The 12,483-nt window shown below is 43.2% G+C and overlaps 1 protein-coding gene across 2 annotated transcripts in view; it reads right to left on the minus strand.

Annotated features, from left to right (window-relative positions):
- Lims2 (LIM zinc finger domain containing 2) overlaps window positions 1-3,037 on the minus strand; it is a 36,989-nt gene extending 33,952 nt beyond the window's left edge. Inside the window, exons 1-2 of one of the 2 annotated variants that reach the window (XM_077802362.1) lie at window positions 2,846-2,879; window positions 1,307-1,376 (exon numbers count right to left, since the gene is read on the minus strand). In XM_077802362.1, coding sequence (XP_077658488.1) covers window positions 1,307-1,317 — 11 coding nt within the window. In that variant the 5' untranslated portion in view covers window positions 1,318-1,376; window positions 2,846-2,879. Of the gene's footprint in view, window positions 1-1,306; window positions 1,377-2,845 lie in introns of both variants that reach the window. The other variant, XM_026388468.2, reaches the window with a different exon arrangement.
- Between the last annotated feature and the right edge of the window lie 9,446 nt (window positions 3,038-12,483).

A 12,483-nucleotide genomic window follows, 5' to 3' on the forward strand; every position in this document is an offset into this window, starting at 1 on the left:
GGGTGGGCCCTGTGTGGGTATGAAGGGTGCAGGTGTGGTGGGTGGGTGTCAGGGGTGTGTGCATGACCCATGTATGTGGAAGGCCTTGTCTGGTGGCGTGGGAGATGACTGGCAGAAGTCTTTGCTTTACTGGACTGTGTGGCAATGGGACAATGGGGGCAGGTCTGTTGAGGATGAAGTTGTAATTAAGCTGCTACAGCTGAGAGACCACTGTGCATCTCAGGGAAGATCTTGGGAAGCAGGGGGGCAAAGGAAAGGGACCATGGGAAACTAGAGCTCAGATGAGAAGTCTGCTGTCTGGCTTAGATGTGAAGGTTGGATACAGATGCAATTGGAACCCGAGAGCTCATTGGAGACCCTGAGGATGTCTGTGCCAACACTCCAAAGATGAGAGGTCCCAGGGAGCACAAGAGAGCTGGAGCAGGGCAGCCGGTGGGAAGGGATGGTAAGGAGGAGAGTGGTAGATCCCAAAGTGCCACGGCAGGTGGAGGGAAAGATCTCCAAGGAGGAGAGTGTCATTGCCCCGACAAGAGGTCAGAGAGGAATCTGGGTTTGGCATCCAGAGCAGGACCATGAGAGTGAGCACTTTGCCTCAACTAGTCCATCTGGAGAGGAGCAGCCAGGGGCACTGCCTGTCCACCCTCAGGAACAGCCCTCTCTACATTCTGTGCTCCCTGCCATGGGGAACATGGTGGGAAGAGAGAATGAATGGACGTGGGATACCCCTGGTGAGCAATATCCCCAACAGGGTTTGGTAGAGTGGACAGGCCAATGGACACTCAGAGAGGAACTTGGATTACATGCTTAATGCAGTGATACAGAGAAGGATAGATGGTCTCTGAGATGTCCAAGGTCAAGGTGGGGCCACCAAGTGGCACAAAGGCTGCCCCCAGAAGGCAGAAGTTCAGGGTCCCCTCAGCCATTTCCTCTAGTGCTGCAGGAAGTAAGCACCCCTGTGAACAGGCAGTTGCCCTAGTTATCCCGCACCATCTTTCTCCCTCTCCCTGCTCCACGCCTGCAATCCAAGATACTCTGGAGCCTGAGGCAGAAGAATGGCAAATTTCAGGTCCACCTGGCAATTTAGCGAGACTCCGTCTCAAAAGAAATAAATAATTAACCCAGTGTGGTGGCACACACCTGTAATCCTAGCAGCTCAGGAGGCTGAGGCAGGAGGAGCTCAAGTTCAAAGTCAGCCTCAGCAACTTAGTGAGACCCTAAGCAACTTGATGAGACTCTGCCTCAAAATAAAAAATAAAAAGGGCTGGGGATGTGGCTGGGGATGTGGCTCAGACGGTAGCAAGCTCACCTGGCATGCATGCAGCCCGGGTTCGATCCTCAGCACCACATACAAACAAAGATGCTGTGTCTGCCGAAAACTAAAAAAAAATAAATATTGAAATTCTCTCTCTCTCTCTCTCTCTCTCTCAAAAAAAAAAAAGAACTTAAAAAAAAAAAACAGGCTAGGGATGTGGCTCAGTGATAAAGCACCTCTGGTTTAAATCCCCGATACCAAAAATAAAAATGAAATGGGCTGGGGGCATAGCTCAATGGTAACATGTGATGTGAGGTGACTCTTCTATCCCGGGTCTATCCCCTGAACCTAGCTTAGGCATTGCACTCTCAGGGACTGGGGATGGCTAAGACACTTAACATATATTTAAATCAGCTAGTTCATGTGGGGCTAAAGTGCATTCATGAAGTGGCCTGAGAGGAGCTCTAGGGAACAGCAGGGAAGTCCCTGGACCCTCCCAGCAGAAGCCTTTCCTTGCTGGGGCTCTTTAGACCAAATGACTAGTGGGTGCCACCCCCACCTCTATGCAAACTGCTGGACACCTGCTGTTTTGAAAACCAAATGTTTCTTTTTAAACCTGTGGTGAGCTCTCAAAACCAGTGTTAGACATATCATCTGACCAGCGGAAATGGCCTTCTTCTATCTGGACCATGCAACAGCTGAGACAGACCTTGGTGGGATGATGGGCTGATAATTTTGCTAGCACTTGAAGAACACACCACAAGAGATCCAGAGGCAGATCTAAGGCAGATCCAAACCCCTTAGTGAGAGTTGGATCTACTCAGGGATAGAGGTAGGCTAAGGAGTTGTACCATTTCCTGAAGACCTTGCCTCCAACTCAGAATAGGAAAATGCCATTTCACCCTCATCTAGGTTCTGGGACAGATGTGATGCAATTCACAGATTCAGAACAAGAGCAACAAAGAACTGCCTCCAACAGACATTCACAAATGCTGTGTTTTTGCACCTTGACCTTCCAACAAGAAAACAGTTGTGGGCTGAGGTTGGGGGGGTGGGGAAATAGATCAGTGGTAGAGCACCTGCCTAGCATGCGCAAGGCCCTGGGTTCCATTCCTGTCAAAACACACACACACACACACACACACACACACACACACACACACACCACTTGGGCACAGATACCACGGAGTTCTTCAGTTGCAGATGCCCAGCCTCTCATTGAATATTTCATCCACACACCAAGGTGCATTTTTTGCTTCTTTTCCATGACAATCAACCCACTTTTCCATCAGAGATTCTCTAACCTCTGTCCCAAATAAAGATCGGCCTCCCTCCCTCTAATCCTCCAACCCAAATGTGGCCTCCCCAAAGAAGACCCAGTGTGCAGCCAAGGAAAGCCTGATACCCGGACTGAGAAGGTGTGTCTGAGGCTAACCCAGATGGGCACACCACTCCGGGGCATGTGGCTACATCAGACTGGTCACTCAGAGGGCCTAAGAGAATGGCGGGGAGACCCAGGGGTGGGACAGAGGGATAGAGAGTAGCTGGTGGAAGAGACCTCCCGAAGCCCCGCGCACGTCACAGCCTCTCTACCTCAATGGCTGAGATGTTGTTCCACCTCCTTGGCTGCTTCCTTCCTTGAGCGCTTCCAGTAACTGCCCTGAGGACAATAGGAGCTGCCCGGCCTGCTTGGCACAGCCACGTGGAGGCCTGGGCAGCAGCCGGGAGCGTGCAGCCACATCAGAGGACCCAGATACACTCCAGTTCCACCTCTCCGGGGCAGGAGCTTGGCCCAAGGTCCAGAGCTCCCAGGGAGGCTGGAGGCACCTTGGGGTCAGGTGAGGACAGAGGAAGCCAAGGAAGGAAGGAAAGGCCGGACTCCCTTGGGGAGACAGGCCCACAGAACAAAAGGAGCAGCAGCTGTCCTCTGAATTCCCAAGGATTGGCAAAGGAACAGCTGCTAAAATGAAAATTTCCTGAAGCCCTGAACTCATAAGCCCCTGGGAAGCCTGATGTGGACATGTGCCCACAATGAGCCCCACGGCCCCCAGTGTCTAAGGACCCGAAGAAACCAAGAACAGCTACTCAAATGCCTTCTTGCCGATTATTGCTTTCCTTGCAAGGAGGAGGAAAATCTCAGGATTATGTATCTCTTTTTTTTTGGGGGGGGGTTATTGAGGGACTGAATTCAGGGTCACTCAACCACTGAGCCACATCCCCAGTCCTATTATTTCATTTAGAAACAGGTTCTACTGAGTTACTTGCTTTAGTTGAAGCTGGCTTTGAACTCATGATCCTCCTGCCTCAGCTCCCGAGACACTGGGATTACAGGTTGACGCCCCCATGCCCAGTCTGTATCTTTTTAATTTTTTAAAATATTTTATTAGTTGTTGACCTTTAATTATTTTTATGTGGTGCTGGGAATCAAACCCAGTGTCTCACACATGCTAGGTAAGCCCTCTACCACTGAGCCACAACCCCAGACCTTATTTTAAAGAAATTATTTTATAGTCTTCTGCTAGAAAACTTTCATTGTATTAGCAAACGCCCAAAGGCAGAAAGAAGAAAAATTCTCTCAAGTTTTACCACTGAAACTGGGTGTCGTCCACACTTTGGTTGCAGTCTTATCTGCGCATATTTATTTTAACTGGATTGTAATCATTTTGTGTTTGCGATTTCATATTTGTTTCTCCCTATCAATGGCAGTGGTTTGCCACCACCTCAGTACCCATCGGGGCTGCCCTGGCTTGAGGGACCCTGTTCACAATCGTGCTGGAATACAGTACCCTGGGAGCTCCCTGATTTTGTGCTGTTTGGGGAGAAGAGATGACAGTGTCCACATCCACTATGTCCATGGTTTGTATATACAGCTTTTACAGCCATAACTGGTGGGTATTTTTCAGTCAAATTTTATCTGGGTGTTTACTTCTACACAGCACGGAGCCCAACAGAGAGCTAGATACACGGCAGACATATGAAAATTTATTGAAAATTTATTGAAGCAGTGATTGACACTGCATCGCCATGTTGTTTAAAACAACCTGCCTGCGTGTTATAAATACACTGTATACCAGAACATAAACTCCCCAAGAACAGACGCCTGCCTTCTTCCCTGTTCTATTCTCGGAGCAAGAACAGGGCTCCATTCAGAATAGTCTCTCAGTAAATAGTTGTTAAAGACATGCTCTTTTAAACATTTTTGTTAAATTCCGTACTCCTGAGAGGAGCTGCCTAAATGAGCAGTATGTATCATACATTTCATTCCTCAAAGAATCCCAAATATCATTTTACTCACACTAGGAAAGTATAAAACCCGTTGGCCTATTGGATAGGACCAGTCCTTGAGGATGACTGGCCAGGCATTTAGATGGCTTGTTGGTTTCCTGCTCCTTTCAAAGGAGAACTTTACTAGCCAGACCAGTGACCAGCTAACCTGGGCACAGAGAACCTGCGCACTCCTGCCAGGCACAGAGCTTTGGCCCTTCCTCCTTCTATTTTCCATTAGAAAATTTTTGTGGGGCAAGTAAGAACTGGAACATGGAGAAGAGAGTCTTTGGTCTGATCAAAAAGCTGGGGCTATAGCTCAGTGGTAGAGCACCCCAGGGTTCAAACTCCAGTACTGAAAAAAATATAAATATTTTTAATTTCAATGATAAAATATAATTTAGAAAACCTGAGAGGAAAGCCTATTGTATTTGCCCATATTGTCCTTATTATTTCTTTCCTCTTTTCTGACATTCTAAGGTTTCTTCTTTCATGATTTCCCTTAGAGAACTTTCTTCAGCATTCTTTTAGGGTAGGTCTACTGACAATTCTCTTAGTTTTTAAACGTTTTTCTTTGTCTTGATTTTCCCTTCATTCCTAAAGGTCCTATTGCTGAATATACCATTCTGGGTTGACATTTTTTTTTTTTTTTTGGATCACTTGGAAAATGTTGTGCCACTTCCTCTGGCCTCCATGGTCTCTGATGAGAAATCAGCTGTCATTCTAGTTGTTTTTCCCTCTGAGTAATGTGTCATTTCTCTCTCATTGCTTTCAAGATTGTTTCGCCTTTGGTTTCCAGAAGTTGAACTTAGAGGTGTCTTGATGTGGATTTATGCTGTTTATAGAGTTTGCTCAACTTCTTGAAATCTCTAAGTTTATGAATCTTGCCAAATTTATGAGCTTTTCAGCCACTGTTTCTTCAATGACTTTTTTTAGCACTGCTTCTTACTCCCTTCAATATAGGAAGCCCAAAATAAAATTATCTGTACATTGTATGCAATTACTTTTTAAATCAGTGAAGAAAGGAGAAAAACATGCAACCCTACTATCTTTTGCGATTATCTACCTTTATTAACCCTTTTGTTTTTCGTGTGAATTCAAATTTACTATCTGATGTCATTTGCTTTCTAAGAACTTCCTTTAGTATTTCTTTTATATTAGACCTACTAGCAATAAATTATCTCAGATTTATCTTATTTTGGAGTGTCTTTATTGATATTCTCTATTGGATAAGACATCATCATTAAGTCTTTCTTTAATTCTTTAAGCATGATTTCCTTTAGTTCATTGAAAATATTTGTAATTATTACATTGAGGTATTTGTCTACTAAGTCCAGCATCTGAGCCCCTTCAAAAATGGTTTGTGCTCAGCATAGTGGCAAGTCTGTAATCCTAGCAGCTCAGGAGACTAAGACAGGAGAATCACAAGTTCAAAGCCAGCCTCAACAACAGTGAGGTGCTAAGCAACCTGTCTCTACATAAAATACAAAATAGGGTTGGGGAGGTGGCTCAGTGGTCCAGTTCAATCCCTGGTACCAAAAAAAAATGATTTGTATTGGCTGCTTTTTTATATGTCATACTTTTCTGTTTCTTTGAATGTCTCACTATTTTTTTTATTATTAAAAACTGGACATTTGGGGGTACTATAGTATATCATCCCTGGAAATGAATTTCTTCCATCTTCTGGGAGCTGATGTTGCTTTTTAAAAATTTTTTTTAGTTATAGATGGACATAATACCTTTATTTTGTTTTAATGTGGTACTGAGGATCAAACCCAGTGCCTCACACGTGCGAGGCAAGCACTCTCACCACTGAGCTACAACCCCAGCCCCTGATATTGCTTTTGTCACCTGCTTGGTCATTATTTGTTTGGTTAGTGAGTTGACAAGCTAATATTGTGCAGTGTATCACTTCTGATGTCCACACTCAGATTTTTGTCTCACTTTTATCTTTTAGCCTGACTACCTATTTATATAATATTTTATATAATATAAAATATTATATTTATATAATAATAAATATATATTAATTATATATATAATTAATATAAGCCACTTATTATATTAATTATATATCAATATATTATATTATATTATATTATATTATATTATATTATATTATATTATATATAAACCTATTACCATTAATGTGTGTAGTTTGGATGTGCTACCAGTTTGGGATATGTACTTGTTATTTTCCTCATGTTTTATGTGCAACAAGAGAGTAGTAGCTTGGATTTCCTCCCTCTGATCACTCCTAAGAATGTCATCTTAGGCATTTGCACACTTCCAGACTCCCAGGGATGCATATGATTTTATTTTAAAGCCTGGATGTCTAAGAGTAGCTTATTGTTCAACCAGTGTTTGGTCAGAGGGTGAATTTAAGCCCCTTGTGCCGGTAGGGCTTCCTCCCTGTGCTGATGGGTCTCTGTGCAGCCTGGGAAATATTTCCAAGTCTACCCTACATCTTGCTGTGACTTCTCTAGAGCATGTGAAGCCTAATGTTTGTACATAGACTTCCTGTGATGCAAGGAGGGCTCCTTCTAAACTTTCTCTGGGTCGCTCCATTACATTTCTGATTATTCTGTCAGTCTGCTTACCGCTACTGGTGTCGTGGAACTATTAGCACCCTCTTAATTTATTGATAAAATATCATAATTTTCAACAACACCTTTAGGCATGGAATTTTCCACACTGCTTCAAATTTTAAAAGTCCCCTCTGACTCTACCCTGGGCAAAATCTATGTGCTACTGCAAAGTCCTTAAGTTGGGGACAGTGACCAACTTATCCCAGAATGATGTTTCTGCTCTACAAGTGGGCACTGGGATGTTGGTAGTTCCTGGTCTTCTTGGTTCACCCCTCTTGGTATGGAAGCTACAGTGGGAGGGGTTAAGGATTGAGGTCTCATTTTTCTCAGGCTGCTTACCTGCAGTAGAGCTTCTGTCCTACAGCTGGGGTCTGTGGATACAGCAGAGCACTCCTTTTCTTGCATCAAGTAGAGCATTTGTAATAGTTTGTAAGATGGTACTGGCAGTGGAGAGAGTGAATTGTGTTTCATATGCCATGTATTTCCTACCGAGATTTAACCGAGTTTCTTGAATGAATGTTTTTCTACTTGCTGGATGACCTTAAGACAATTTCCAAAGACTTGTTGTTTTGAATCATTTTCTCCAGCTAAATGGAGAATGTTTATTAGGGAAGGAATCTACCATACCCTTTCCTCTGCCATTCTAGAAATAGGCTCGCTGCTGGGCTACATGAGGCTTTACTGGTTGCTCAGCCACTGTCTGCATCTCTTCAGCAAATGCTGCCTGACAATGTCCACCACACGTGGTTCTAGCAGTTTTATCATCTCTAATTTGGAAACCAAATTTTGTTTCTTATATTATTTAAATCATTCAATTTCTTTTTTTTCAAAGTTTTGAAATTATTGGCTTTAAAGTGACAGTGCAATTTAACTGATACAATATTATTTCAAAGTGTTCTGTTATGATACCATGAACTAAATTGTTAACATTGTGAAACAGAAGGGACAATTAAATAAATGATTTTATTCCATCTATTGAAATAGAAGGTTCACTAAAGAAGAATGTCTCAGAAGTGAACAAGGACTTTGCCAGCGCAAGTAAGCAAGGGTCTTGACAAAGGGTAGAGTTCAGTTCTGTCTGCAAGCACAGGGTAAGTTGAACCTTTGCAGCTCACCAGCTCTAAGAACATAACCAGCTTCTATAGATTAGATAAGGTCTGTTGCTGCCAAAACTCATGTGGAAATGTAATTGCCAATGTAATAAAATTCAGAATGTCATGGAATTGTGCACTGTTAAGAGGTATTTGAGCCCAGAGCAGTGACATACACCTATAATCCCAGCTGCTTGGGAGGCTGAGGCAGGCAGCTCACAAGTTCCAGGCCAGCCTTAGCAAGGCCCTGCCTCAAAATAAAAAGAAAAAAAATTAAAGGGCTAGGGATGAAAGAGTGTTTGCCAAGCACACATGGAGCCCTGGGTTCCATCCCCAATACCACCAGAAAGGAAAATAAAAAAGAGGTGTTTGGGTCATGAAGATACTAATGTAGTTCCTGCAGGAGTGGATTACTTTGCTGAGAGCCACAGCCAAGTCAGAATGACCCCTGGCATTTTACCGGAAGTAATGGTTGAGAGGCGAGCCATTAAGATGATGATATTAAGTTAAGCTATCTAAAATTGCTGTGACTGGATGATGCTGGATTGAAACAGACTGTGTATTCAATTGTATATTAGACCTTTACTGTCCAGTAATAGGGTGGCTCTTGCTGCCTTGGGTGTCCACTACTTTGGAGTTCCCGTTGAGTTCTCGCGGGGTTCTGAGAGTGAGTGCGTGTGCAGCCCGGTGGAGGGAGTTCCGGTTGGTGTGTGGTGTGCCAGAGAAGGGCTGCGTGGGTGGTGTTCGGGAGAGTTCCTGGGGAGTGTGCGTGGAGTGCTGTTGGAGTTCAAGCAATAAAGTTTCCTGTTTGAACATACAAGTGCTTTGTGGCGGCTCGGAGATTTGTGCCCAGCCAGACTGCGGCATTACTTATCATGAGATAGGTGCAAACAATCCTAAGTTCCTTTTGTCCCCAACTCTCTTAGTATACACCTGCTTGGCCTTCCACTTCTCTCCTTGTCAAAAGCTAAGCAGATGGATCTCACCTTGTCAAATGCTAAGCATTATGGTTTGGGACCTCCCAGCCTTCAGAACTGTGATTAAAAAAAAAAAAAGAAAAAAAAGTCTGTTCTTTATAAATTACTAAGTCTCTTGTATTCTGTTATAGCAACAGGAAACAAACAAAGACAAATGACGAATTTTTCAACCATTACTGCTTTCTAAGAGTGCAGGGCTCAAATTAAATTCAATGTGCTCATTCCCTTCAATTACCAGTTGTCGCTGACAATCTTCTGAGTGGGTGATAGACAGACTAAGAAATAAAACCTCAGGGAGGCTTGCTGACATTGTGTCTGTACAACCAGGTGAACTAGTTTTTGGAAGGTCAGATATATTGAAAGATGATGCCCAAAATGAAAAAAAGGGAAATATTAATAGATAAGGTTTTATCAAAGTAAAAAGCCAGCAGTGGAATGAGATGGACATCATTACCCCAAGTACACATATGAAGGCACAAATGGTGTGACTCCACTTTGTGTTCAACCAGATATATGAAAATTGTGCTCTATATGTGTAACATAAATTGTAATACTGTAAGGGTCCCGCGAACGTCGGAGGAAGAGACCACCAAGAGACTGGTTCATGCAATCAGCAAAAGGGGATTTATTGAGAATCCAGCATGCTGGGGCTCCGTGCTCACTCAAGAAGGGAGAGCAGCCCAGAGCCCAGAGCAGAGGTTAAGCAGTGCTTAAGTACACTTTTTGGGGAGGGCGGAGGCTTTGCATACATCAGAACAAATCATCATGAGGCGCGGGAAAATTGAACAACAACTCTCAAACTTGATTAGTACATTCATTGGCGGGAACAGGTCGGGCGGGGGTGATTGGTCATTCCTAAAGCGGGGTACACATTTAAACTGATTGGTTTGGGCCCTGAAGGCCTACGTGCCAAGCTACACAGGGTCCTAGGTTATTAAACAACTAAATGGTCAGTACCGGGCATTGTCTTAACTGCCTCAGGAATTTCAGGTTCTGTGTGTAGCGTAGGAACTTAACAATACCTGGTCCTTTACATTTTAACTCAGGCTTTGCAGCTTAGAAACTTTACAATGCCTGGTCTTTTACACTTTAACTTCAATTTCTTTTACTCTTACAATACATTCTGCTGTCATACATAACAAATTAAAATTTAAAAAATAAAAAAAAAATACTCAAAAAAATGTAAAAAGCCAGAATTGAACCTTGGAAGTGTCCTGTTCAACAGGTTCCAGGAGGTCAGTGAGGTGAGCTGGTGTCTAGCAGCAGCACGCTCAAAGTTTCCTAAGTCTCTAGCTCAATAAAGGTGTTTTAAGTGAGCTTGTAACATCTTGGTTATCTTCCACATAAAGGTACACACGACCCAAGCCTTCTGCCCACTTGTCCAGGGAGAAATTTAGCTGACAAGAGTGTGCTGGGGTGGAGAATCCTTTAAGCTTGCCAGACTTTCATTCACAGGGCTTCTCCAGGTCTTGGGAGAAAGGTCCAGGCAACCAACGGGTTGGGTGGTCAGGCTTTTGTTTTTGGTTCAAGTCAGGTGACAGGGAGAAAAATCGGGAGTGTTCTTTTGGATGGTTATAACCAGCTATTGATAGCAACTGGAAGAATTTAAAATTTGGTAAGGACTGATAATACGGACAAGGTAGAAGCACCCATTCCAATTTGCAACTCCAATTGCAAATTCCAATGAACAATTGCAAACTCAATTGTAATTCTGATCAACAACCCATTCTTGTTAACAAATGCAAGTCCATTTACTCACTGCTTAAAAAGGGCCCAATTAATTCAGGACAAGTTGTTGGGGTCAGGAAAAATATTTATTCAATGTGTTAATCAACTTTTCTTTATTGTGACCAACCAAAATATCTAACAAGAACTTTGAGAAGGAAAGATTTATTTTCACTTATGGTTTTATAGTTTCAGTCCATGGTCAGCTGGCTCCAAGGCAGAAACATCATGGTGGAAGGGCATCCTGGAGGAAAGTTGCTCAGTTCATGGCAGCCAAGAAGTAGAGGGGTGTGGGAGGACCAGGAGCCCTTCCAGGGCACACTTCCAGTGACCTACCTCCTCCAACTAGGTCCCACTTCCCAGTAGTCCATTCAGCTATCAACAGATTAATCCATCAAACTGATTAACTGCTGGATGAGGTCAGAATCCTCACAATCCAATCATTGTCTAAACCCCACCTCTGAACCTTACTGCATTGAGGAGCATACTTTCAACACGTGAGTGTTTGAGGAGGACAGTCCAGATTCAAGCCATAACTAAGAAGATGGTGGATTACGATCCTGAAAATCATCTTAATTCTTTTGTAAAAGGAAATGAACCACTTGCCCTTTTATCTTTGGGAGGAAATGATGGAGGAAACCTGGTAGCTGGTAATCTGTTGATCCAAATCAGTCTTGAATGGCAATGATACAGATTAGGTAAGTTTGGGGTAAATCAACCTTATGCTGCTAGTTTATATGAGTAATGAGGGCTGTGTACTCAGGGAAGCAAAGGCTTTTTCTAACAAAGGATAACTATAAGTGTGACTATATTCTTCCATCTGTGGAGTTGGCAGTAGAGTCAATTAAATCTCCGCCAGACAAAACAGAGTTTGCATAGCCATCAGTTACCTGCAATTTACAAACATATGCAAAGTAGCTCAAAGACAATGAAATTCAATAACCTTCCATAATGCGCTATGAATTACATGCACCGTTTTCCATTAAAACAATATTTTCCTTTCACTCTCCCCATTTTGATAAAAAATTATCTCAAAGAAAGATGATGATGATGATGATGATGATGATTTTGGTACCAGGGATTGAATTTGTGATTCTCCTGCCTCAGCCTCTCTTGTCACTGGGATTATAGGTCTGCACCATGGGGCCCTTCAGATTATTCTTCTTATTCTGGTCCACAAAATAAAACTGTTCTGATTAGACTTAGTCTAGTTATTTTCATAGGTAGAACATTTACCAGATGGGCATCATGTGGTGGGGCATGCCTATAACCCCAGATACTTGGGAGTCTGAGGCAGAAGGGTCACAAGCAGTAGGCCAGTCTGGATAACATGAAGCTGTTGATTCTATCTTCCATTTCTCCCCCCACTTCACATGCGTGTGCCTCTTCAAAGTTTGTTTGGTAGGAAGTTTACCTAAAGATATCAAATTGGCAACTCAGGGGCAGGAGGATCTTCAAGTTCAAGGCCGGCCTCAGTAACTTAGCAAGGACCTAAGTAACTTTGTGAGACCCTGTCTCAAAATAAATAAATAAGAAGGGCTGGGGATATGGATGTGGTTAAATGCTCTTGGTTTCAATCCTTGTAT

The sequence above is a fragment of the Urocitellus parryii genome, chromosome 1 (assembly GCF_045843805.1).
Source record: "Urocitellus parryii isolate mUroPar1 chromosome 1, mUroPar1.hap1, whole genome shotgun sequence".
In the NCBI taxonomy this organism is placed as follows: Eukaryota; Metazoa; Chordata; class Mammalia; order Rodentia; family Sciuridae; genus Urocitellus; species Urocitellus parryii.